The following is a 25,589-nucleotide window of genomic DNA, read 5'->3' on the forward strand; positions in this document are numbered from 1 at the left end:
ATGGTTGGGCAATCAGGCAATGAGTCAGTCACGCTGTGCAAGAACATTTGGTTTCCCTGTAGGAAAAAAAAAATAAAAAATAAAAAAAAAGCATGTCAGAGTCCAGAATGCAATCAGGAGGCTTTGTGCTGTAACGGCTGGTATGACAGTGATTTCCCCTCTTCTCCATTCATATTCACAGGCAGATGAAAAGGAGACGCGAACACTTCCTCAACCCCCTTTCCAGCGAGCATGTGACCCCAAACTGATTCATTTTGTGAATCGCATTCATTGGAGTGGGAGGGAGAGGAAGTTCTCTTATGTTCGCCACTAAGCATCTCCCACATCATCAGCAGAACGGAGAATGTAAAGGGGTAAACTGATTGGCCCCTAAGTCTGGGGAAAAGCACTTTACATAATGCTAATTGCACATCCGCTGCAATTACCTTTCCGTACTAATGACAGAAAAGCTAATTCTGAAATTAGCAATTTTTTCCCCCCAGTGTACAGTAGAGTGCTTGTGTTGAGTGTGTGTGCTATAGGGGTTTAAAAAAAACAACTCTAAACTAAACCCCAGTTGGTAAATGCAGCCTCAACAATATGAACCTTAAATCCATATTTATAAAGACATGCTGGGGGTTTTTGAAATGAAGTTAAAAAAGATGCAAGATTATATGCCACATTTTGTCACCCACGACATGACTGGAAGCAGCAAATGTCTACGGAGAAGCCAGATTCCTCACCCCCGTTGTTGACTCTACTCAACCATGGGGAAAATACAAAATTTGCTAATATTCCTCTGCATTACACAAAGCATCTGTCATATTAGTGGCCTACTCTTTTGTTTGAACAGCGCTCTATTCCCAACCTAATGCTTGACATTCTCAACCCATCGTCTAGTCGCTGTGTCTCGTAAAAATGAGTGCACAGAGGAGCATGAGAAATGGCCTCATCCCTCCTTCTACTGCAGAGCTGTGGCAATGAAAAACAACCCTAAAAGGGGGATAGATGGAGTAGGGAGGAGAAGAAGGCAGGGAAAGAAAAAGATGGGGGGGGGGGCGATGTGGTAAAAGGTAAGAGGAATAGTGGGGAAGAGGGTGGACAATAAGTGAGGAGAGAGTAGGAGGGCAAAAAAAAGAGAGATGGGAGGGTTTAAGACATTGGCTCTTCAGGCCGATGGCACATATAGGGGGGCTATGTTTACTAATGGACACTATCACTCATCCACTCATGTTGCCCTGGCGATAGCGCAGCACACTCGTAAAATAAGAGAGGCACAAAGAGAACAGAGAAAATGGAACATATCAGCAGGAGACTGCAGATCTATGCCTTGGCTACAGACCTTGCTATCCACACGGAGCTGTCTTTGTTATTGTAGGCTCTGCCCTCCAAGGCTAACAAAACACACATTTGCTTTCTTTTATACACTGTTATGGAATATTTCCAGAAAGGGAATTGCGCCTTGCTGAGTGAGTGTGTGTGCGGGGGGGGGGGGGGGGGGGGGGGGGGGGGGGGGGGGGGGGGGGGGGGGGGGGGGGGGGGGGGGGGGGTCTGAGATGGAATTGGATCAAAGGGCTGCAGGTGCTGCACTACAGCGAAGAGGAGAGACTATATAAAGCTACAATCTGCAAACAAGTGTTTTAACCTAAACAGGGCTTCGGATGGTGCGGGTTTACAGCACCTGAATGGTTCAGATCACAGCAGACCATTTGGACAATAGGAAATAAATGTTTCAATTGCTTTTAGGACTTGGATTTAAATATTATTCTATGATGCGGGATTCAACTTTCTAATATATTTTTGAAAATCTCTCAAATTTAACACCGATCCATCATTAAATGAATTGGTTCTGTTTAACTCAAAACGTGTTTTACGGTAACTTTAGCTAACTAGACAGCGGAGATATAAGAGATATTAGTGTAAGTACCTACATTCAAGCTGGCTGTGTGTCAGAACAGTACACAGAAACACAAGCAAATAGTGTTGTAGTACTCCAGACCGGTCTTAACACCACTTTTTGAAGGTCTTGGTCTCGTCTCGGACATTGAGGGCTCGGAATTTTATTTCAAGACCAGTTAAGATCATAACTTTGGGAATATCAATAAACTGCTTTTGCACTGTCTGATTAATTTGTTAACATCCTAACTTTGATTGGATGTAAAACGGATTTCTTCAAATGCAACGAATAACCCTAATTAAAAATGTATTGTTACCGTTAGTGACTGTCTCCCCTGTCTGTCACTAGCAGGGTTAGCGTGCCCTGATGGGTTGGGGGAAGGTTGTCAGTTCAGACTAAACCAGTGGTTCTGAAACTGGGTTCAAAGAATAATTGGGGGGGGGGGGGTACAACTTGATTAATAGGATGGAAAAAACTAAAAATATTTCTACAGTAAACCTATGAAATCTACAATTACCTTGTGATCTGTATCTGGATAAGTAAAACGTATGGTAATGCTGGTGTAAGTACAGGCAGAATGGAATCAGACTTTTAAACTCTAACTCAAATTCATCCTCAGCACTGCTACATGGAATATATATATATATATATATATATATATATATATATAGTTTGCTTGTGTTTACTATTCAGATTGCTTTTGTATGCTATATATTGTCCGCTATATAGCAGAAGGGAGTTACAAACCACGTTTCATTTTACAACCCTCTTGTATTGTGACCATTAAACCTTGTACCTTGTAGAATGCCTTGTAGGGTTTGGCTGATATCGGCGATGGCTGACAGCAGAGATGGGGACTCGAGTGCGACTTAAGTCGCACACACAGTGACTTCAGACTCGACTCGGACTCGAGGTGCGGGACTCGTGAACAATGTTTTATTTTTTAGGACATGTCTGATGAGCTGCGCGCGGCTGCACGTGAGAGAGGACAACAAACACCCCGGCAGCTGCAGTGCCATTCATCATAAACTTTGGCTTTAGAACTTCATACAACAAGGCCCAAACAAAGAAGCGCAGAACGCAAATATGTGGTGAGTGAACATGTTTAGCTCAGCATTGGCCATCTAACGTTAGCTTGCTTCAGCTACGAGCTACGGGAGGTTTACTCTGACTGTCGTTCATTATGAAAAGATGAACGAGCGTTTGTTTACTTGCCAAACTTGGGGTGGTCGATTAACAAAATCATTTACGTCCTGCTGGCTGCCATCACGTTAATTATTACCGTTGGCTGGAAAGAGGTTACAGGTTTATTGTTGATCATGTAGCCTAACATTACAGTTTTATTTAGTTATAGATTAACATTACACTGGTTTGAGAGTGTGCAGGGTGTGTTGACTTACAGTAGTTTACAAGCTGTCATTAACTGCATTGCACATTACATGGTTGTGCTCTGTAAACAGCTTTATTGTTGACCATGTAACTTTACAGTATTATTTAGTTAACTTTTCACTGGGTTTGAAACTCAACAGGGTTTGTTGACTTACAGTAGTTTATCAGCTGTCATTAATTGTAGATGCATTGTACATTAGGCTACATGGTTGTGCTCTGTAAGTTAAAAACAGACAGATTTATTGTTGATTATGCAAGGTCACAGTTTTATTGACTTACAGTATTTAATAAGCTGTCATTAATTGCATTGCACATTACATGGTTGTGCTCTGTAAATGAAATACAGGTTAACAGTATTCCTTAAAGCTATGAAGTTTAATTAGCAACCTGGATTGAACGCAGCAGGTGATACAACATTCGTAATAACCACGAGAGACTTGACGCTTAGAAAAGAAGTGGAAGCAAATCTCGGCAGGTAGCCTACAACATTTGATCTGCCGAATTATGCATCCACCTCTATAGGTCCTTTTCAGACACTTTGCTGTGGTCATTGATCAAACAGCGTTATCACCACATATATTTACTGAATGTCAAGGAATGGTACTTCTACTAAGTGTATTAAAATATTAAAGACTCTAAACGTTCATAAAATATATAGCCTACTTCGAATCATTTAACACCATTGATGGACCCCACAAAGAATATTATAGCGTTTAGAAGCAGTATTTGGTGGTGCATGCAATTCTCAGCAGGCAGGCAAAACTCGGCATAACACTGGCATCGTGAGCACTGTGGATGGACAGCACTGCTAAAGCCAAACTGGAAAGATGCTATAAAAGAAAATTTACACTTTGCTATGGGTCTTCCCCTGCCAGGGTCCTTCTCAGTACAAGGCTATAGGGAGAATCACTGTACTTGTGTACCTTTTAGAAAACATGAGTAGTAGGGAGGCGGTTTGCAGGACAGTCCTCTAGAGAAATCAGGTCAACCGCTGGATTAACGAGGAACTTGAGGAAACCCCTCAAACTGTGGGTGAACTCTGAGACAGTGTAGCTTTTCATATTGGGACGTTCCATTAAAAGTGTAAAGGACCTAAAATAAAGTACATCTCTATACGAGATCATATTAAATAAACATCAGAGAAGGAAGAGACCTCCATGTGAACCCAAACTTTATTGAGGTTGCTATTAAAAGGATTTTTTTTTCCCCCAAAAACAAACACATGGATCAGGGTCCTTTCTGACTTCCCAGGAACAGCAATGTATTTGTTATTCAATGAGGATTTAACCAGATTTCCCAGCGTGCTTCGCAAAATGTGACAGAATCCCACAAATAGTCAATTACATCACAAATAACAGGATACAGCTCAGTAATGTGGTCCTGTCAATCTGTGAAAACACTGTGCAATATTCCTGTGTCCTGAAAATGTAATAATCATACACTATGTGCATTATTTCTTGGTTTGTGTTACAGCATCACAATTTCTAATGCTAAATAAAAATGGGGCAACTCATACTGTAAAAACAATATATCTCCAAGTCCTGCAATTATTGTATCATCCCACCAAAAGCAATGAACCACGAGAAACTGCAATTTTCTTTGAGGGTACAAATAACCTAGCCGTTTAAAACGTCTCAATAACTGTGCACGGAGCCCGGGAGACATGTTTGAGCGACAGCAGCAGTAAAGGGAAAAAAAATGTTAAGTTCTACTTTGCAGGCTCAGCTGCTTGTTCTTCTGGCTTTTAATTCCTATTTTGAGACAAGCGATTGACAGGTCATAAAGGGAAAGACAAGACGTTCATGAGGAAACAAAACTGTTTCTTTGTTGTGATGTTCCTATATTTAATTGAGACAACTCAGTATTTGTCCTCATGGGCCCTCTGTAGTTGAAGGATCTTTTGGGGCAATCGTTTTAATGGTTTAACAAACAATGTGGAGGCACTGCGAATTTACAGGTTAGGAGACATGTTTATACAATACGCATGTGTATAAGTTAGCACATATGGAGGTTTTAAGGGTCCTCTGGCCTGACATTCAGTTGACAGGTCATGATGGCAACATTACATGAGGTTAAAGAGTTAATAATAACCACAACAACAACATGGAGAAATTACTTACTATTTAATTACTTACTGACTTATTAATATTTTGTGAGTTTTGAGGAGACATGGAAACTAAACCCTATTTAAGGCATGCAACTTGATACTGCATAGAATGTAAACATAAAATATAATGTTAGCAATTATGATATGCTACCGGCAAGAAACTATGTCATTTAAAAATTGTAGTGTAGAGGATCCCTAACTGTCGTCCTGCAGTTTTTTTTAAAGGTAGAAAATCTACAACTGCTTAGTTATTCAAGTATTAATCAACATGTAATGTCATATGTTGCAGGCAGGAAGATGTAGCTTTCACTGAAACTTCCCTTCAGCCTCAACACACAGAAGCTACCACACACACATGCACAAACTGCTATTAGAACTGCACATTAAAAGCTTAGATGGATAGCCAGCATGGACAAGACATGCCAACAGGACGGTGGAAATGAAAATTGATGGTTGCTACGCCCTGAAGATGAGCAGTAATGGAAGTAAAGGGTGACAGGCATAAGACCATGGGGGGCCTGTAACGTCTAGCAAAGGTCAGCTTGCACAGTGGGAAACATGATGGATGGGCGCTCAGAGTAACCACCAAAGTCAAATGACCTTTGTTGCTATCAAAACATTTTCTTGAAGGTCGGTTTGACACTGGACAGAGAACCAGTTGCCAGCGTTTCATGACACCGGACAATAACGTGAGAAACATGACAAGTGATACAATCCTGAATATATATGTTGTTTGATGCGTGTTGTTTGGTATACTGACATTCAAAACAGCAGAATGTGTGATAAAAAAAAATAAAAAACACTTGAAAATGATAAAACATATGGATTGTGTGTCAGTTTCTAACTTGTGTTCATGGTGTTTGTTTTTATTAGTCATTACAAATGGGAATATGTAATCACTTATTCTGCAACAATCTAAAACTTTGAGCTAATTTACCTCCAACAATCTCCATCCCCTGCCTCCCCAACACACACACACACACACACACACACACACACACACGAGTAATGATTCTAAATCCTTCAGGACTTCAGTGCTAAAATGACTGAGCCCATTCCCTATCCAGCCCCAAAACTTTCTGTACATTCACAAACGCAAGTCTGAACGTCACTTAAATGCCGAGCCAGCTAGTGCTTGGAGTGATAAGGGAATTTTCCTGTGAGTCATAAGAAACTTCTCTCTGAAGGCTTGAAGAACGTAAAAGGAGAGCTGTGGGACTGCAATATGCTGTTGCTCAGCACTCCTCTCCTAGTCCATTTATTTCAATGGCACAGGCATCTGTATTTAACCCTTCCAGTTTCCGTTTCTGATGTCCCACCATTTGTCATCCTGACCATCTGGCCTGGGCTACGTTCAATTTACTTTTATTCAATGTCAGGCCGAGCTGAAATAAAATGCAAGCTGCTCTGTGGTTGCCGTAACAATGACCTAACTATATTATCTGCGTGCTGAAGCAATTCTGTGGATTGATTGCTCTGAATGGACTCAAACCAAATCAATGTAGGTTAAAAGGTGGCAGGACACTTACCGCTGTCCCCTGCTTCCAGCGCCTTTAATGTTTGCTCTTTGAGCTGTTCGGCCTCGTGTTTCCTCCTTCTGTGTTCCTCTAGTTTGATCTGTAGGTCCTCAGCTTCCTGCTGAAGCTCTCTGAGCTGGGCCTGAAGAGAGACGATAAAGAGACAAATACATCTAAGATCACCGTAACATGTCAAACATTCTATCAGCTAGCTGAGACTACATATAACATATACCACCACCTGCAAGTAAGCGGAAAAATCAAGAGTTCTTTCCTGATATTATCCCTCATTTGTGACCATTTTGGTGGTCTGTATTTCCTATACCTTGTGTTTAATGCTGATTAGCTAATGTTAGCATGCTAACACTGCAAACAAAAATGGTGAACATGGTTACATTTTACCTGGAAAACATGAGCATGTGTTGTACTAAATTATTAAATGTACTTTGTGTGTCCACTGTGTTACAAACATATCTAGGGTGAACTAATGTACTCCATTTATCAACTATATTCACACCTGATGTTAAGTCTGCATGATTAGAGAATTTTTGTTATCAAATATAGCCAGCCTTAGTTGAAAGTGTGTGCTGTAATACCATGTAACCAAAAATCCAAAATCCCTGTTTCTACTGGTGTCAGGAGAAATGGTCCTGAGCAGAGTCTGATCCCCTGACCTAATGGTGTTAATGGAGTCTTGGTAAAGTCACCATCTGGAAAGGGAGGAGAATCTGGGCTATTTAAAGAGGAGCACAGGCAGTGCGTAGTCGGTTCAGGTCCAGAACTGGCTAGAGTTTATCTCTAGTGGTAGAATAAACTCAACTGTGTTGAACTCTGATCATCTCCAGTGAATCGCTTTGAGATTTTTTTATCTGCAACACAGGTTAGTTTTGTGACTGTGAGCGTGTTAGCATGCTGATGTTAGCATTTAGCTCAAAACACTGCGAGTCAACAGATTTAGTGAAACAATACAACTTTTGAAAATTGACTTATGGCCTCCAAAGCATTCACAGAAAGTACAATTTAGGCTAGAATCCGTCTCTGTTCCCATCTCCTTCTCTTAACTTCTCTTTCTGTGTGCATCCATATATGTACCTCCAGACCACAACCGGACCATGTATATACAACAACCGACCCGCACAACAGAGTATTTAAATCACTTGCTTCAGGAGGCGTTGCCGTCACACCAAAAATGACAGCTTTTGACAGCCAAGCATAAGCTATCATCACTCTCTGTAATGGGCCAATTAATATGAAAGAGCAGCAGCTCTTGTTAGTTTGTGTGTGTGTGTGTGTGTGTGTGTGTGTGTGTGTGTGTGTGTGTGTGTGTGTGTGTGTGTGTGTGTGTGTGTGTGTGTGTGTGTGTGTGTGTGTGTGTCTCTCAATACTGCCTTCCTATGTCTCCTTAGAGAGTCTCATAATGCAGTGATGGATTCTGCCTGGTTCGGATAGGGATGACTACCTTTCTAGGCTACGCTGCTTGCTTAGCCACCTTCAGTTTGCAGCAGTGATTTATGAGTTCCATTTCAAGTGTACAAGAACATATTTACTTGTGAATAACAGCCATGTACACACACGTAAAAAAGGAAAATAGGTTCCTCCACAGTGTTAGAATACTGTATAAAACACCAGGAACGAAAGCACATAGTATTTGTTTGAAATAAGCAATATTCCAAGTGAGTGAAAAGTATACTGTTTTTTGTTTTAAAAGATCAAGGAGTGCTGATTCAGTACACTTCTCCCTGCTGTGTTAACTTTTAGAAAACTGTAGTAGAATTTGGACAGAAAAAAAACAACCGACATTCCTCTGAAATCTTGACAAAATTCTGCAAGGCCATATAAAGAAAAGATACATCTTGAGGGCTAGGAGATGCTGCACACAAGTCCCTGCTTTAAAATGTACACTTAGAGTGGGCCAATCAACAGAAAGATAATCACAAACCTCCTGAAGGAGGATTTTATTGAATACCAATTTGGATTCAATTAACCGCAGCATTCCTATTTAAACTGGTTCTAGGGCACGCAGTGCTGACATGCTACTCTCAACTTTCATTGTGTAAAGGCTTCTAATTTGATTTCAAAGTTTTCTCGCAGCCCGTTTCTTCACCTTTGAGTCATTGTGTGAGGTTTCTGAGACAAAGGCCCCTGAAGTAACCCTGATATATCAACACAGACACAGAGGAGAGAAGAGGATCACAATGCGGGCTGGGCTAGGTGGCCCGGGCGACACTTCAGCTTCGGTCTGCCAATCAGCTGCTACAGAAAAGAACATAACAGAAAAGAAGAGTGCGAGCACTCAGAGACCATCCGCTGGCAAATTACATGTGTGGCCGTGTGTGTATGTGTGTGCGAGACAAAAAGTGGCCTTCGGTCAAAATCTCTGTTGTCAAATAAGTGGTATCTTTTCAACTGTATCTTCCATTACAAGTAATACATGTTTTAAACAAGCTTGACATTCTTGAAATGCATTTCCCCCCCACATAATGGTGCTGTAAAGTGCTTCAGAATACCTTGAAATAAAATAAGTTCTCACATAAAGTTAGAGAACTGTGAAATGTGCTGCAGCAATACTTTCAGGCTGGCAACGAGTCCTTCAGAATCTCAAACACATATTTTAAAATGACCATAACTACATGTCGAACAATACTTTGGTCACGCAATTTTCAGTTTAAAAAAAAAGAAGAAAAAAAAAAAGGCAAAATTATCTTATATGTGCAACAAGCAGTACATGAGCTAGACTTGACCATCAGAGAGTGCTGGGAGGCCAACTTGTACTTCCTAAATTAGGATAATGCATTAAGTAATGAGAGCACTGAGGCAATAAATATAACTTACAAACATCTGAAGAGATTCTCAGCTGCCAAATTTACCAATTTAATTTGTGCCAAACACCAGGGCTCCAGTTTCTAATTCGGTTTGCTTGTTGAACTAAATGTGCAAATGGGGAGCAGAGGAACAACTGTCAAGTTCTTCCTGCATATACTGACACTCTGTAAAGGAGCATGTTGATTTAAAATGGGCTTGATCACCCAGGTACCCAACTTACTCCCAAACATTAAGTCCTTAGGGCTTCAGAGTGACACATTTTGAATATAAATCATAATATAGTGGTATGTTTGTAACGCTACAACGGGAGATCACTCACTAGGAAATAGTATATAGGCATAGGTATAAATAGGCATAAATTTATATGATTTTTGACATAACAGCCAGAAAATAGTGAACATCTCGGAGTGCAACACGTATAAAATCAAATTAACCACAATGTTTCTATCAATCAAGTATTAGTGTTAGCCAGTGAGCCAGGCAATAACACAAGAGTTGCTGAGTGGCAGCACCTCTTAGGTTGCCTTAGGTGAAAAGTTCATTAAATCTAGAAAATAAAATATACACACACAGTAGCTACGAGGTAGAAGCACACTGGCACATTTTTTTATTTTATTTTATATTTTAGGGGCATTCCGCTGTAATTTGGAAGTTATTAATAACAAAAGAGGAAGAGAAAACAGATGCAACACAATCCACTGGCCAGAATCAAACTAAGGACATGGACATTACATTGCAACCAAATATTCCAGAGTAAAATTACTTCCCTGAATGCAGTGCTGCCAGAAACGAGCTCACAACAAACATGAATCTGCGCCGCCGTTCAGAATGCAGTCATGAGTTCACCATGCTGGCTGCAATGAGCTCTGACAACAGGCCAGTGTTTATTTTGTAGGCTACAGGATGCTCTCTGCATCCTAGTGTGTAAGGAAATAGATAACAGGTATAGGACCACACCAAACTAAGGATAACCATTTCAAACCAAAAAGGTTTGACGCTTACACAATACCAAAGATAAGAAATACAGTTTCAAAGGTCAAAGGAGGTCATTTGTCTGGCTTTCTTACAATCTCTCAGTAGGGATGTGATCAGATAGGTTACATTTTTCTGTAATACATAACTGATCCAGTCAACATATGATTAATATCAAGGCTGATTCCAAATCAGCTCCAAATATGAGGGGAAAAAAACAGAAGCAATGAGATGTAGAAATTATTGTATATAAAGGGGTTTCAAGAAAGGGCCACATTGTCGTACAAATATGATTGTCATACACCTTTTTGTTATATAGAAACCGACTCAAACTATTTTAAGGTACATGTCACTGTAATATTTATCTAACCACTGGCCTTGTGTAAAGTCTGAAATATTTTTACTTCTTGTATTAAATATGAAGCTTTTGAGGGAAACCCTGACTGTCCCCTCCTATTAGTTACTTGAGCAGAATACGGTGTACCTGTTTCTCCCTCCAGAGCAGCACTCCCTCCTCAATCAGCTGCTGCTTGAGTTGCAAACCCTCGTCCAAGGTCCTCATCTGGCCCTCCACGTATGCTCTCTCTCTCTGTCCCAGATTCCTGGTGAAGAGCAAGACGGAGTCATGCACAGTCCCATCATTACTGAAGAAACGTCGGCCACCCCTGCTACGGTCACCGAGATGGTGCAATCCAATTTTTTAAGGGCTCACAATGCAGCAGGAATCCAAATGGGAAATAGAAGAGTAAATAAGATGGGGGCTGATGCTCTGTGGATGAACTAAATTTGTCTGTCTGGCAAACACAATATGAGTGCGGACCTTGTGAAAACATAATGAGATATACTCTGCTTGTATGTGGTTTAGGGGCGAATGGCAAGTGAATGAAATAACAGTGGACTGTCAACAAAAGAAGTGGGTTACTGTATTAGAAGTTACATTTACACAGCGGGCTACATTTCAGCATCATAGCAGGGTCAATCTTTGCAGTGCAGCTCAGAAAAGATGATGAATATAGCCTGGCAGGAGGCTCTATTCTTTATAATAAAAGAAAAACAACTTTTTTTATTCACAGCTGTATCATCTATGCAGTGTGTGATTTAAATCCTGTAGAAACTAAATTATCTGCATGAAAATCACCTCTGGGTGAGGTTACTGAGAGTACAATTTAAGGGAAGGAAAGTTTAATTTAGTGGCGAGTCAGATCTCTATCATGGATCAACTCTTCAAAACAGTATTGTGATGAATATACGTTACAAGAGAAGATCTGAACTACATCACATTTTTAAATCACAGTAACACCATGCCCCCTGGTGGCACAGTGAATGAGTCACTATCCCATGAGTGCAGCATGTGAGCAGTAGGTCGCTTAAATTTAAGAAGATCTGCATTTTTTTTAATTAAATTGCCGAAAATGTAACCCAAACAGAAAGGACTGGTTGAATATTTATTTTCCTTTAGTTATGCGTGTGCCTTTGGTGCCATATTCTCAGTCAAAATCGGCATGTGTTTTCTTTTACAAATATTGAATCCCAGTTTTGATTCAACTGACCAGCAAGTGTTCTGGCAGTGAGCGTGGCTGTTGTATTCATCTGAAGCATCGCAGCAATCTGGCAGGAGACACAGGAGAAACCAATCCAATGCACATGCAAGAGAGCAGGAGAGCATTCAACATTATCAGCAAGGAGAGGTGAGCAATAAGGCTTTTTTTCTTAACATTGTGACCAATAACGAATTAGGCAATAGAAAGGAACACAGACTCAAGTTAAAAACAATACTCAGGGTGCTATTGCAGCATAGCATCTCTCACTTTTGCTCCAAAAAATAAAAAAATAAATAAAAAAGAAGAAGGTTTGACCACTTGAATCTTTTGCTTTTTAAGATAGAGGCATCATTTTCATAACCATTTAAACAGACATAAAACAGAATCATTCAAAGTCTGGTGTAATGAGAGCAGAGCTGAAACAATCAGCCAATTAATCGATTAACTCTGCTCCAACGTGAGGATGCACTGTTGTCCTTTGTTATTATAATGACAAATAACATAATTACAATAGCCATGTTTCAATATTTTCTGACAATTCATAGATAAAATTATTGTATATGCCCGGGGGGGAGGCATGGTTCAAATATAGGCCACTACAGAGGGGGTCATGGCTGTGGCGCGGACCTAAAGTGATGCAAGCAAGGCTTTTTGCTAACATGAATCTATCGTTTTATTTCAATCGCCCGTGTTGTTAATGATTGATAAAAATGAAATGCACTTTTGCTGGAATCCGGGGGGCTTGAACGTATTTCAGTTTCTAAAGAGGGGCGGGACAGAAAAAGTTTGAGAACCACTGCCTTAATTGACAGTTATCGCGATTGCACAAAATAACTACATTGTGCCGAATTTCAGTGTTAATCAGCAGCAACTGCCAATACTGACCAGTGACACCTATTAAATTGCATATGTGCCTGGTTTAAATCAACTGTCTTACACTGATAAAATTAGCAAATGTATTTTCTCTTAGGTGCATATATTGTTGATCTAGCAGGTCGGTTTCAATCCCAGTGAAGATTAGAGCCTTGCGTCTGCATATTTTTATATATATATATATATATATATATATATATATATATATAGTTCACTGAGGTTCTCTTGAGATCAACCACTTGCTGTATGGCGTTTCGCAAGTGCTCAGATCTGGCTTTTGCTCAGATGTTCCACCCAAGAGAATGGGAACAGTGTGATATGTCTCAATTATCCAGAGCCCTATTGGTGACCGGTGGAACAAGAGCTTTACAGCCCAGAATGGGAGACCAACGAAAATCCCTCTACACCCAGTCGAAGAGGAAAAGCGACAACGTGTTACCTATTAAGTGGCTCCATTCAAGGCAGGGAAGGTATGAGAAGAGAGGTGGGAGTAGAATAAAGAATAAAGGAGGGTGGAAAGGGAGAAGGAGGCTTTGAAAAATATTCCAGTACTGCTCTTTCATTCTTCATTCCTTCTATTTTTTTCACCTGAGATGGCTGCATGCCGTCTAATGCTGCTGAAAGCGCCGGTGACAGAGAGGAGATGTCGACAACAGAATGTATTGATTTTATCCAAAGTGGAGAGCTACTGGAGAGCAAAAGTGGATGAAAACGGGGGCTGAAAAACTATCTGATTAGGCAATAAAATGTGGCAGATATTTACAAGAAAGAATGTCTTGAAGAAAAGGACAGGGTGTTTTTCAAGGAAAACTGTGAGAAGAGTGAGTGTGCACACTGGTGTGTGTGTGTGTGTGTGTGTGTGTGTGTGTGTGTGTGTGTGTGTGTTAGAGGGCCATGTTTTTTTTGCTCTGCCTACTTTATCTGTTTGTTTGTACAACAAAATGGAGTGACAGTTTGTGCAACAACATGTCAGCTTCTTAACATCATGTAAAATATGAATTCCTGTCCATGTTTGCAAGCCACACAAAAGGGGCAAAAGCAAGCAGAACATCTTCTTACCCAATAAAAAAAAGGGAAGTAAACTGTTTGGATTAAAACCTCACAACTATGTATGAAATTAATAAGTTGCAAGATATTAGAGCACATTCGGTATCAAACCTTTCTACTATTGTGAACAAATAAGACAGCGTTCATCACTGCAGCACTGGCGGTGCTGCCCTTGTTGTCCTTGAAAAAGGCTGAAGCAGAACACATTGTTGATCCGTTGCCTCACTTCAAAAGATTATGTAAAGATTATTAAAGTCAACTTTCAGGGGAGTATTATTCATCCAATATAACTCAATATAACAAGCCTTACCACAGATGCCATCGTTGACTCGCGATGATGGGATGTAGTGCGGGCGGAAACCCAGATTGGTGCAGTAGAATCGGCCACGTGGACAGGCTGAGGTGCCTACATGGGGGAAGGAGCAGAGGTCAGCGCTGCATAAATAAATCAACGTTCACAAACAAAAGAATCTAATCAAAACTATTTGGGGGCTGACGAGTGCAACGTGTAGACCCTTTAAGCCCTTAAGGTTGTTGTTTTATGATTTATTGTGGTGTGGCTTTTAACAAAACACTCAGGGTTTCCACCTGTTTGAGAGTCAAAAATGACCCTAACCCTTGCTCTGCAGTGGCAGCACTCAAAAGCTATTTGCACTATGAAATAATCCTAACCCTGTTTAGAATAAGTAGTTTAAAAGTCCACTGGCTGAAACTTTTGGGTGTGGTATACTGCATTTTGTAGGGGTTTTTTCCAGTGATAAAAGTACTAGTAGTTTCACTTACTACGTGGATATTTGATACATCTCAAACTGTGTAAACCTGAGGTCTGGGATATATTGACCTCTATATTTTCCTGTTTACCCTGCACTGGACTGGCTGCGTCAGCTGACAATACGTGGGGTCAATGATCAATCTAAAATATTGGTGTAGGTAGATAATATCACCAACATGCTCATGATTTTAACTCATTCACCACTTGCTTTTTCTGCTACCTTCTTTCTAACAAGTAGGGAAACTCATTAGGGTGCTTATGCTTATGCTGGATTAACCCCAGCTGTATGGGTCAAATCTGTTTTTTGTTGGCTTACAAAGTAATCCAAAGCCTTTAAAAAGCTTGTTCTAGGATAGCTACTGAACATGTAAAAGTTTACCACAGACAACGGACTTTTTCCATTGATCAGAAATATCAAGTCCAGTTAAACATTATTTTCCCACAAGATAATAATTATTACCATTGCACAGATCACAGTTTGCTGACAAAGGTGAACAGACACCTCCTCGCCCATAAGTTGACTTTTTACCTGGTTCATCTGAGCCATCTTCACAGTCGCAGTAGTCATCGTTCACCTGCTCAAATGGGATGATTTTCGACCCATCAATGCAAAGAAAGGACTTCCTCTCCCTGTAGAACCGCTTGTCTGTTACACAATAAAAACATTACAGACCGATGCATGTTGATGACCTTGAACTGCGGCTAGAAATGTTACCAAAAGAAAGGGGTAGACTCAGAATAACATTTTGTGTCTATAACATTTATTGCTTAAGTTCAGAGTCTGTGATTCAATGCTACCTGGGCAATTAAAATACATTAGGTCTGGTGTTATTGCTACCATACTTTAAATGCTGTGTACTAAATGCAGCGATGACGACCGCATAATAACGTGCAATAGGTTGTCTGTTGAAGATTATGGGCTGTTAAAGTTACACTATCCAGTGTTATTGCAGTGTTATTTGCAAATATGACGACAGCTACTTAGCCTTAAGCTAGCTGGAAGGGGACACTGAACTTACAGGACGAAGATATTCCTCTTATTTTCCGCGACGCTACGAAACCACACCAAAAGACAGCGGCCACAATGATGTGGAAACGCATGTCAGACTGCAGGAGTGTATACTGACGCCCTCTTGCCTCAAAAAAAACCCGCTCAGAGGTGTTTCAAACTCATGATATACATCCAACATTTAAACTGGCCATGTCCTTACTTCCTGAAACATGTGGCCTCGTGACGCTTCTAAAGCTGTCTATTGGTTTTAATCCGAGCCGCGTGTGCTTCCATTCACCAATCATGAGTGAGAATGGCTTCCTGGGGGCGGAGAAAGAAGTACACTTCTTCACGTTCTTAATTCAGACTTTATTGACGTTTTTCACATAGGAAAGACGGAATGGAAAGATGTTTAGGTTAGTAACATTTATTTGTAACTTACAATAAACAAGTTTGTAGGGCACAGACTTTGAAATCCGCACACCTCATTGTCTAAAACTGAGAGGGGGCAGCAATTTTCCTGACTGAATACTGACCTCACCTGTTTTATAAGGGCCTGAGCTGTAACTGTTCCTTTCCTTACCTACATAGTAACAACTGAATACTGTGACGTCGCAGCGTTCTATCCATTGGCTTTCTTGTGACATCGAACACTTAGACGTTCCAATGTTCTGTTCACTGACTACATTGTAACATTTCAATAAATTCCAACGTTTATTTCTCTTTTTTAGCCTAACATGCATCACGTGTTATAATGAGAGTATGTAGGTGGGTGACTATAAGCCTAATGTGTGTTTACAAGGAAAAACGTTTTGGGGTAAGACTTTAGATAGATAGATAGATAGATAGATAGATAGATAGAATCTTGGTATCTGCACAAAATCATGAACACATATAAAACAAGAGCATCTTTTGAGAGCTTTATTAATAATAAACACTATTTACAACATGTAGTAGCCGACACAAAAAAAAAGGAAATATTTGGAAAATCAGAATGCAGTGACTTGAATTTGCACTTTAGCTGGGTCCTGAGGCACTACAAGGCGGCTTAAAGCTAAATCTGAAAGCCCGTTTACAATGACAGTTTCATGTGTTCACGTTCATTTGTCATTTTTCACTGTTAAGTCGAGTGTAAAGACCTGTGCTGCATAGTGTCTCCTTGCTCTGAAGGTAGGAAAGGTCTCGGATCATGCCCGGGAAGGAATATGAGTCCAAGGCTGGACGCAGTGGAAACACTGGCATCAGTCCCGATGTCATGTATGGCGACATGAAACCTGCCATGCCACCGTTTGCAGTGGAATAGGCCAGTCGTAAGGGGCTGACACCGAGGCGAGGGCCGAACCCATACAGACTGTCTCCCCCTGCGGCCGTCGGTGGCATGTGGAGCGGGGAGAAGGCGGACTTGTTCCCCAGAGCACCAAGCGCCCCGGGCACTCCAACAGAAGGCCTGAGTGCGTTTGGGTCGGAGTCGATTTTGTTCTCTTTGGAGTTCAACACCAGTTCAATGGATCTGACGATGTCGCCTTTGCACGTTCTCACCATAGACTCCAGGGTGTCCCGTTTCTGATGGGGGAAGATCTTGGTCATGATATCGGTGGGGTCCCGGTCCAGGCTCGGGTAGTCCTTGCGTTTCTCCGACTCGCTGCCTGACTCTGGATCCGAGGGGGAGAGCGACCTCTGCGGACTCCCTGTGTGATCAAACGCCGGGGATGGACACGAGCTGTCATCGTCCTTGCTGGGAGACAGATCCTTTTTGTCATTTGGGGAGGGCAGCCGCGCGGTGTGGGGTGCGAAGAGGGGCCGACCCATCAATCCGTTATAAAAGTTGTACTTGTTCAGTTTGTCATCTGAAATGTGGACAACAGAAGAACACGTGGTTTGTAGATTAATCTGATCCTGCCTGCGTAGTAAAAAGCTTGAAACAATGCAGTCTTTAAAAGTAAAAAAAAACTCAAACTAAGCATAATATAATGGCAATATCTAGGCTAAGTGTGAATTCGAACAATTTGTGGTTTATAATAAGAAATTTAATTTCATTTGGGTATCGAAATTATTATTTTTTATTTTTAACTTACCATCGTTTTGGTTCTCTGGTCCAAAAACATCAAAACTGGAGGCTGTTGGAGTGTTGCTGGTAGCCGCTGGCACCCCGGGGCCAACGGGTGACCCCTGAGGGATCCCTGTTTCCCCACCGACCCCTGAGCCCGGGTACAAGAGCCGGAGCTCCCGGGCCTCGCTCTCCTCCTGAGCCTGTTGCCGCCTCAGTGCCACCTGCGCCGCCATCACCCGCTGCCTCTCCGCTATCAGCGTGCACTTTGCACACACGCAGTCTCTCCAGCGGCAGAAGCGCTTGTGGCCTTTCAGCGCGGACACCACGCCGTGGTTCCTGCATCTGGCGCACTTGGGCGTGCGGGGGTAGCCCCTCTCCAGCGAGGGGTTACAAGCCCGGAGGAAGAGAGGCGGAGGGTGCAGGAGGGAAGGGGGCACCTGCAAGCCACCGAGCGTGTTGGCGGTGTGCCCGGCCAGGCCAAGCGGTCTGATCCTGCTGTCCATTACCTGAGGGGGGTGCAAATCCAAAGTCCAATACAGTTATTCAACTGTTGTCGTTCAAGTGATGTGTCCTTCTTCAGTGACTGGCGTTTCTCTACTGTGGCTGGCACCCAGGACCAGCGCGCCTTTAAGTGTCTCCTCTCCAGGTGGTTTGACATGAAATACAACACCCTCGACACACCCCTTTCCGCTCCAGCCTCTTAAAACCCTATCATGTTTATTTGCATCCCAGATGAATAGTGGTCTAATCTGATGCAACTGAGCCTATACACGCGGTAGTTTAAGAAAAAGTGAGGCTTGCCAAAACCAGACTTTATGCTATATGATTTTTAATATCACTTTTAGAAAATGTGTTCTGAAATCATACTCAAGTTTGCATTGAAGTTTTGGTTGCTCTAAGATTTACTATGTTTAATACCACCTTGTTGAAGTAATCCTTAACAAGAAACCAAGCTTTTCAAAAAGGAAAGAAAAACATGTTGCCTCAGGTCAGCTAGATACAATGCCCCCCTTTGGTTGCCCTTCAGAGCAATGAATTTTCACTATTAGGATGTTTTTAACACAACAATGGCCCTAATAGCCACAGAAGCAACAGGTAATTATCTACCTGGTTATTCTGTTGAACAAATTACCTTGACAAAAGACCATCTGTCAACAAACACCAAGCGAGATGGGTGGACAACTAATCACACCTTGTCACATGTTTCATTCATTTCTCTCCACTCAGGCCAGATACAGTTACACGCAACAGATTGCCTTACCGTTATTACATGGGAAACAACTTGAGCATAATGTGACAAACACAGCAGCAGTCGCCAAGGGGAACACGTAACTAAAACACTGTTAGTTGTGCATTTGCACACAACGCATGGTGTGTTGTGCGTATATGCTTGCAGATGTTGTGTGCCAACAGACACCGAAAATGGTAACTAAAATGTTCATAATGACTCCTCAGCTGTTAGACATCATTAGATATCTCCTAATCAACTGGGAATGTAAGAGTGAGACATCAGTGGCTTCTCTTGGTCTACCTGGTTCTGACTCCACTAGACTGTGTCTGAATAATCGATGTGGGTGAAAGAGGCAGCAGATGGAAGCATTCAACACCCTTGTGGTGTTTTACTGAAATAATGATTCCCTGAAGGGCATCTCTGAGAAGATCTGCTACAGCAGAGGCCAGGAATATTGCTTATCGTACAATACCCAATGACTTGATGCAGACATAGCTATTATTAGTGTTTTAGTATTACTATTTACAACACATACATAATGGTAGGTGTTTTAATTTGCAGGTAAAAGATAAAAATTACTGTTTTTTAAACTAAAACTTGTGAGTGACAGATGGTGCTTTTTTCACCTTCTGTCATCCTTCGCACAGACGCCTGATCCTTAAGTCCTTAAGTGATGGATCTTATCAGCAGCATACCTGCCCAGCTTCCCTATTACCATTATGCATGTACATTTGCAAAGAGCCTGTTGTGCCAAAACACAAAATCTGTACCAATGTGTGTGTGTGTGTATACAGGCATTTTCTCGTAACAAAAGCGTCCCGATAATGACTCGCACTAAAAGAAGTTCTGAGAAGCTATTTGCAGAAAGATGTTCCACAAGTTATGGGCCTTGATAGATGGGGGTTGGTACAGACGTACTCTGGCTCTGCAGGACACAAAGATAATATGAAATGCATCCATCAACAAAGAATGCAAATGCTAAAAGAATAAATAAATACCAGTGATGCTGATGCTGTGTGGAAGCACATGCAGCGTTTTATCATTTCATCCACTGTGAAGTGGAATTTGAGGTTTGGATTTGCGGCTGGCAAGTTTATCCAAGCACATTAAGCTGCTCTCACCTGTCTTTTTAAACAGACCACTTGGGCGGTTTATATGGACCAGATTTGGCGTTTTCTTGCAGAAAGAGTGGCTGGAAACAACATGGTGTTGAAAATCCTGTGTAAATGTGTGTGTCACTATATATTGAGCTTTCAGAAAGGTTCGTTTCAGTCTTATTTCTAATTACCCAGAGGAGGAAAATTGAACAAAAATAGCTGTTTTGGAAAAAGCCTCATAAATTGGATTATAGCTAAAAAGCTTTAGTGTTATATTTACTCATTTACTGCCTCTTCTGTTTGTCTCTGGATCACAGGATTACTACAAGGCCAAGCCAGGCTGGTTGTTTAAAGTGCCAGGTCAGTTTCACCTTGAGACAAAGTCATTTCTCAACTAGTCTTTGACCAATTGATTACAATACACAGAACAACAAGTATATACTACTGTTATCTCTGCATTATAAAAAACCTTAAATCCAATTCCACTGTTTGCACGGATTATCTGCTTTTAGTCTGAACACAGAACGAAAGGATTAGCAGGGACAAGTGCAGTTAAGGAGATATGGTCGGACAGTGTCTTAATTGTGTTCTTAACAGATCTGCTCATGTCAGATATGGTGTTCAATCACAGTCATGTGCCTCATAGGACAGGGCTTTATCAGTGCGGCTTCTTATCCGAAGCAAGGTTGCTGCTAATCTACTCACAAATCTCTGTATGTCTCCCACTGTCAGGGAGTTGGAGAGAAGGAGAAATGATAGAGAAGCCCGTCATTAAACAGTAAGTCAGAGCATCTGGACTTTTTTCTTTTTTCTTTTACAGTGCATTCAACCCTCAATTTTATAACTTACTGTCACACTGTTCATCCAAATAAATCTATATCCTAGATCAACAATAAAGAACTATTACGGGACACGACTCTGACATGGAAACATTTCAGCACCTTAAGTTTCAAGTTCCATTGTTTCTGAAAATACCTCACTCAAGTTACAACACATTTCCCTCTCTTTCAGCAGGTGAAGCGCCTTGACCTTTTGTGCGTTTTCTTTCTCATCTGTCGCTTCATGCTCCTGTCACTTAAGTGCCACGCAGTAGCCTCCACTTCACTTCGGACGGGTGAGTGGCCACCAATGATGGTCATCAAGTTGGTTGGGTTGCCATAGAGACCATCAGATTCAATCATTTTAACGTCCCTGTATATGAATGCAAGTCTCGCTGCACTTTCATGTCACTGACACTTTGTTGTGCTAAAGCTTTGCAGAGAAAAAAAAACGCAGAGTCAACTGATTTGAGTTCCATGTGATGTGTGTGGCCTCAGCGGAGTTCATTAAGGAACTTTATTCTCATCACAGATTTCCCTTGTTTTTTTTTTGTGCCAGGCGATGTTGACTGTTGCTGTTCTGTTGGACTTGGTGTCTTGTTGTTTACAATGCCTCGAGCATAAGTTACGCCATTGCCAGCATCCTACGAAAATATCCTCACACACCTTTCTCTGGAGATCAGATTAGTAGCTCACTTTGAGGCGCAGAAATCCATAGTGAAATCTGTAAGTGTAGAGTCTTGTTCCAAAGTAAAATCAGTGTGATGTTTGATTAAAAAAAGGTGGCATATAGTCTTTAAAAATCATTGATCACCAAAGTAAAAGTAATAATGTTATTTAGGATTGCAGATGACAAATGCCTAATCTTGTCATCATATTTTGTGCAACTTAATCCTTCTAGACCACTCTATTTTGGATGCAAATATTGTACTTTTATTTATATAACTTTTAGTTATAGTTATTAGTTACTTCACTAATTGCATTATTATTTGGAAAACACATGATAGATTCAGCTATTATAACACTATACTTTAAATGGTAACACTTTACGACATGGTGCACAAAAAGTTTGTGTTGACTATTTACTACTCACAGTTTTGTGTGCTGCATTGTAAAGTGTTACCCAATAAACTACTAAAAGTGTTGTAATAATTCTAGGACAGCAGTTTGTAGTGGTATAGAAGCAGCACTTTAACTAGCTAGAACATTAATATGCTGATGTATAAGTAATTCATAACACAAAGGGGCCACTTTTGATAGTTGGCTTTGCGGCTAATAATAATAATAATAATAATACGCATTTTTACTTAAACCTGCATTCATAGATTTTTGGTGACTGGGGACAGTGCAACAAGATGTAAACACTACACTGACAAAAATATTAACAAACAGTTGCCTATTAACACATCATATTTACATGGAGCAATGGAGTTGTGTTTCAGGAGACATGAGAGATTTAAGTACAATTTTCACTTTTATTTTCGCTCTGTTTTGGTTTCCACTATCTACTGATGAAAATTTAACATACTTTAGGGCATCCTCACTGTGCCCAAGCATGTTTAATCCCCGAAGTCCATTTTGGCTAGTGTGATGGCTCGTGAACTCCATTGTGCTGTGTGAGACAGAGCGCCCTTTTTTTTTCTCCAAAACAGCAAGTTGTATGTAGTGATGACGTAAACGTGCTTGGACTCAGAATGTTACGTGCAATGTGTAGGCCAGCGGGGGGAGGGGGAGTGGGACATGGCACCGGGCCTAGTGTGAGTACGCCCTTAGCAGCTAAATTCTCTGCTATGTTTGCCAGTTAGCTGCTACTGTTTGATGCTGGACAGGTAGTGTAGAGGGTTTTTTAAAAGCCTTTACACTGAAATGCTGCTTTGTGTCTGAAAAGGACATTGATGAATGCGGTGAACCAAAACAGTAAAGATGCTGGCTGTAAAATATATAGTAATGTGACCCAATGTTGAAATAAAAATATTTATCAGAGCAGCTTTAAGTAAACTTTTTAATGCACAGCCTTTACTTGTAATGGCATATTTTCACATTGTGGTATCACTTTTAATTGATTATTAAAACACTGGGAATAGAAAATTCAGCTAATAACGCTGTTGCTCCTACAAGGTGTACAGTAGAGTTGGGCTTTTCTATTTCATGAAGAAAACTCACATATTATATTACAACCCATACAAAGAAGAACGGAAACATCCATATTACACTCATACACACACCTGTGCATTTGAATGCATGGGACAATAGATATTCCTTCTCTTTCCCTGCCTCTCCCTTGGATTCTATATTCTGCTATCTTCTGCCATCTTCTTGTCCCCTATTCAATATCCCTCCATTTTCTCTCTTTCTCCTCCTCTCGCACCTTTATTGGTGGTCTGAGTCTGGTAGGTATCCATCAGGGCCCCTCACTTAGCCCAGCAATGCCTCAGTGCTACTGAACAATGGTGGGCCAAAGACAGCCAAGTTTGCTCATGAGTACTGGGTATGGATATGTGTGTGTGTGTGTGTGTGTGTGTGTGTGTGTGTGTGTGTGTGGATGTGGATGTGGATGTGGGTGGGTGGTTTGTGTATGCACTCACGTGTACCTGTTTAAATCATGCATATTACATCTGCATCAACATCGTGTATCTATAGGAAATGCAGGATCACTTTTACATACTGGCTCATTGTGTGCATATTGTTTGTGTATGCATTTAAGTGCTTTAAGTGCTAATTACAAGTGTGTGTGTGTGTGTGTGTGTGTGTGTGTGTGTGTGTGTGTGCGTGTGTGCAAGTCTGTGCATGTGTGTGTGTGGGGGTAGGGAACATTAGTACCTTGAAAGGTTTTGGTCAGGTGCCAGTGAATGCAACCTTCACTGTCTAAACAGATTCAGACTGAACTTTGAGAGTTCCTTGTTCTGAACTTAATCTGGCCACACTCTCTATTTGTCTGTCAAAGGTGCTTCTTTATTTAACTATACAATTGCAAGGGGAGATTTACAGCTAAACAATGCATAACTTAGTGGCAGATGAGGACAACCCTCTATGAAGGATTCAAAGAACCAGATTTTTAAGTGTGTGTGTGTTTTTTTCATAATGTTGCACTTGACAGACATTAACAAAGAAATGGATGTGCTAATAATAGATACAACGTGGGAAAGAACTTTCAGTTGGTAATTTGCAAATATGGATACACTAAGCCTTAAGTGAATATGTCAGAGGTGATGGTGAGGTAGGAAATATTTTCACAGTAAAGTTCCACTGTTTTATAACCTTGAAATTTGCAAATGTGTACATATACATAGGTTTAATAAAGAGTTATTATATTCATATATCAAATAATGTACAACTATCTGCTGAACTTGTATAATGCAGGTGTATATGCCTCACCATGGGTACTGCAGGTTAGGCAGATCCTGGATGACTGTGGTTTGTCTTAACTTTGGCTTAACCAAAAGTGTAACAACATTAACTGGTTGAAACTAACAGAGACTGAAAAACCAGTTAAGCAAAAGTAGCAAAGTGAACTTAGACGTATGAAATTGTTTGATATGTATGTAGAAATTAAACGTATGTCCAGTCAAACTGGGAAAGTATCTGTTGCATGAAAACCAAAACTGTCTTGGAGACGAGTATCATATTTTGTTTGACTTTAAGCATGACAGATTTCAGAGAAAGGGATCTGCCAAAGTATTATGTAAGGTACCCATCTATGTTAGTAGCTAAGTTAATTTTGTTGCTGCAATCTGACAAACCAAAAGTGATTGGTAAACTGGTTGTCTTTTTGAAGAATGTTTTTCCTTTATTTAAATAGGAATAGCTGTTTTTTTGTTTATCAAGCAGTCTGCCGTCATTCTGTTATTTGCTATGTCTTCTTTGTGCTCCATACCATAAGATTATGGTCCTGAGCAAATAAATGAAATGATTATTTCTGATAAAATGCAATACTTTGGCACTTGTCACTGAGCTAAAAATCCTAATGGAAGGGAGATGCTCTCTCTTCTCATTCTCGTATACAAATAAGCAAACAATCCGAATTCCAAAGCAGTGTTTACAGGGTGTCGAGTGAAAGGATCTTTTGACGATATCCTATTGGCAAAGGATTCTGGTTAATTTCTGTTTGCTGAAAAGATTTCCCCCAGCTGTGAGTGTCTTCAGATGTCTTTAGACACTAAATCTGATGTTGCCTCTTTAGAAAGTCAGAAAAGGACAGCATGGTTGTAATTCAAAAATATCTATGCCTTACGGAAACATTAAAAGAGTCATTGAAACCTTCATTAATTGATGATTCAGCTACAGGGGGGCAGTAGATGCATCACTGATTTTTTTATCTTTATTTTATAAAGTTCTTATGGCAAGCGTGTTTGCTTTGTACAGATCCAGCAGACACAGAGTAACATTATAGTTCAATTGAAGATTTGTTTCTGGCCACCCAGTGAAAGACCAGTATTCACTCCTCTTGTAACTCTGTTTTGGTCTCCACCAACTCCTGAGAAAAAT

General features: G+C 40.8%; 2 protein-coding genes and 1 long non-coding RNA gene across 4 annotated transcripts in view; 1 reads left to right on the plus strand and 2 right to left on the minus strand.

The window, feature by feature from the left end:
• LOC123980438 (glucosidase 2 subunit beta-like) overlaps positions 1-16,119 on the minus strand; it is a 122,298-nt gene extending 106,179 nt beyond the window's left edge. For both annotated transcript variants that reach the window (XM_046064829.1, XM_046064828.1), the window contains exons 1-6: positions 15,937-16,119; positions 15,447-15,563; positions 14,456-14,551; positions 12,235-12,292; positions 11,169-11,286; positions 6,902-7,031 (exon numbers count right to left, since the gene is read on the minus strand). In XM_046064829.1, the coding sequence (XP_045920785.1) occupies positions 6,902-7,031; positions 11,169-11,286; positions 12,235-12,292; positions 14,456-14,551; positions 15,447-15,563; positions 15,937-16,018 (601 nt within the window). In that variant the 5' untranslated portion in view covers positions 16,019-16,119. The remainder of the gene's footprint in view (positions 1-6,901; positions 7,032-11,168; positions 11,287-12,234; positions 12,293-14,455; positions 14,552-15,446; positions 15,564-15,936) is intronic.
• Positions 16,120-16,814: 695 nt separating this feature from the next.
• Positions 16,815-18,552, minus strand: LOC123980995 (doublesex- and mab-3-related transcription factor A1-like). The gene is made up of 2 exons (XM_046065591.1): positions 17,984-18,552; positions 16,815-17,755 (listed from the first exon to the last, which is right to left on the minus strand). The coding sequence occupies exons 1-2, from the start codon at positions 18,459-18,461 to the stop codon at positions 17,016-17,018; spliced, it is 1,218 nt and encodes a 405-aa protein (XP_045921547.1). The 5' UTR covers positions 18,462-18,552; the 3' UTR covers positions 16,815-17,015.
• Positions 18,553-19,044: 492 nt separating this feature from the next.
• On the plus strand, positions 19,045-21,630 carry LOC123980996. The gene is made up of 2 exons (XR_006827638.1): positions 19,045-21,064; positions 21,298-21,630. It is a non-coding gene; the product is annotated as an uncharacterized LOC123980996 (long non-coding RNA).
• Positions 21,631-25,589: the final 3,959 nt, after the last annotated feature.

The sequence above is a fragment of the Micropterus dolomieu genome, linkage group LG12 (assembly GCF_021292245.1).
Source record: "Micropterus dolomieu isolate WLL.071019.BEF.003 ecotype Adirondacks linkage group LG12, ASM2129224v1, whole genome shotgun sequence".
Lineage (NCBI taxonomy): Eukaryota > Metazoa > Chordata > Actinopteri > Centrarchiformes > Centrarchidae > Micropterus > Micropterus dolomieu.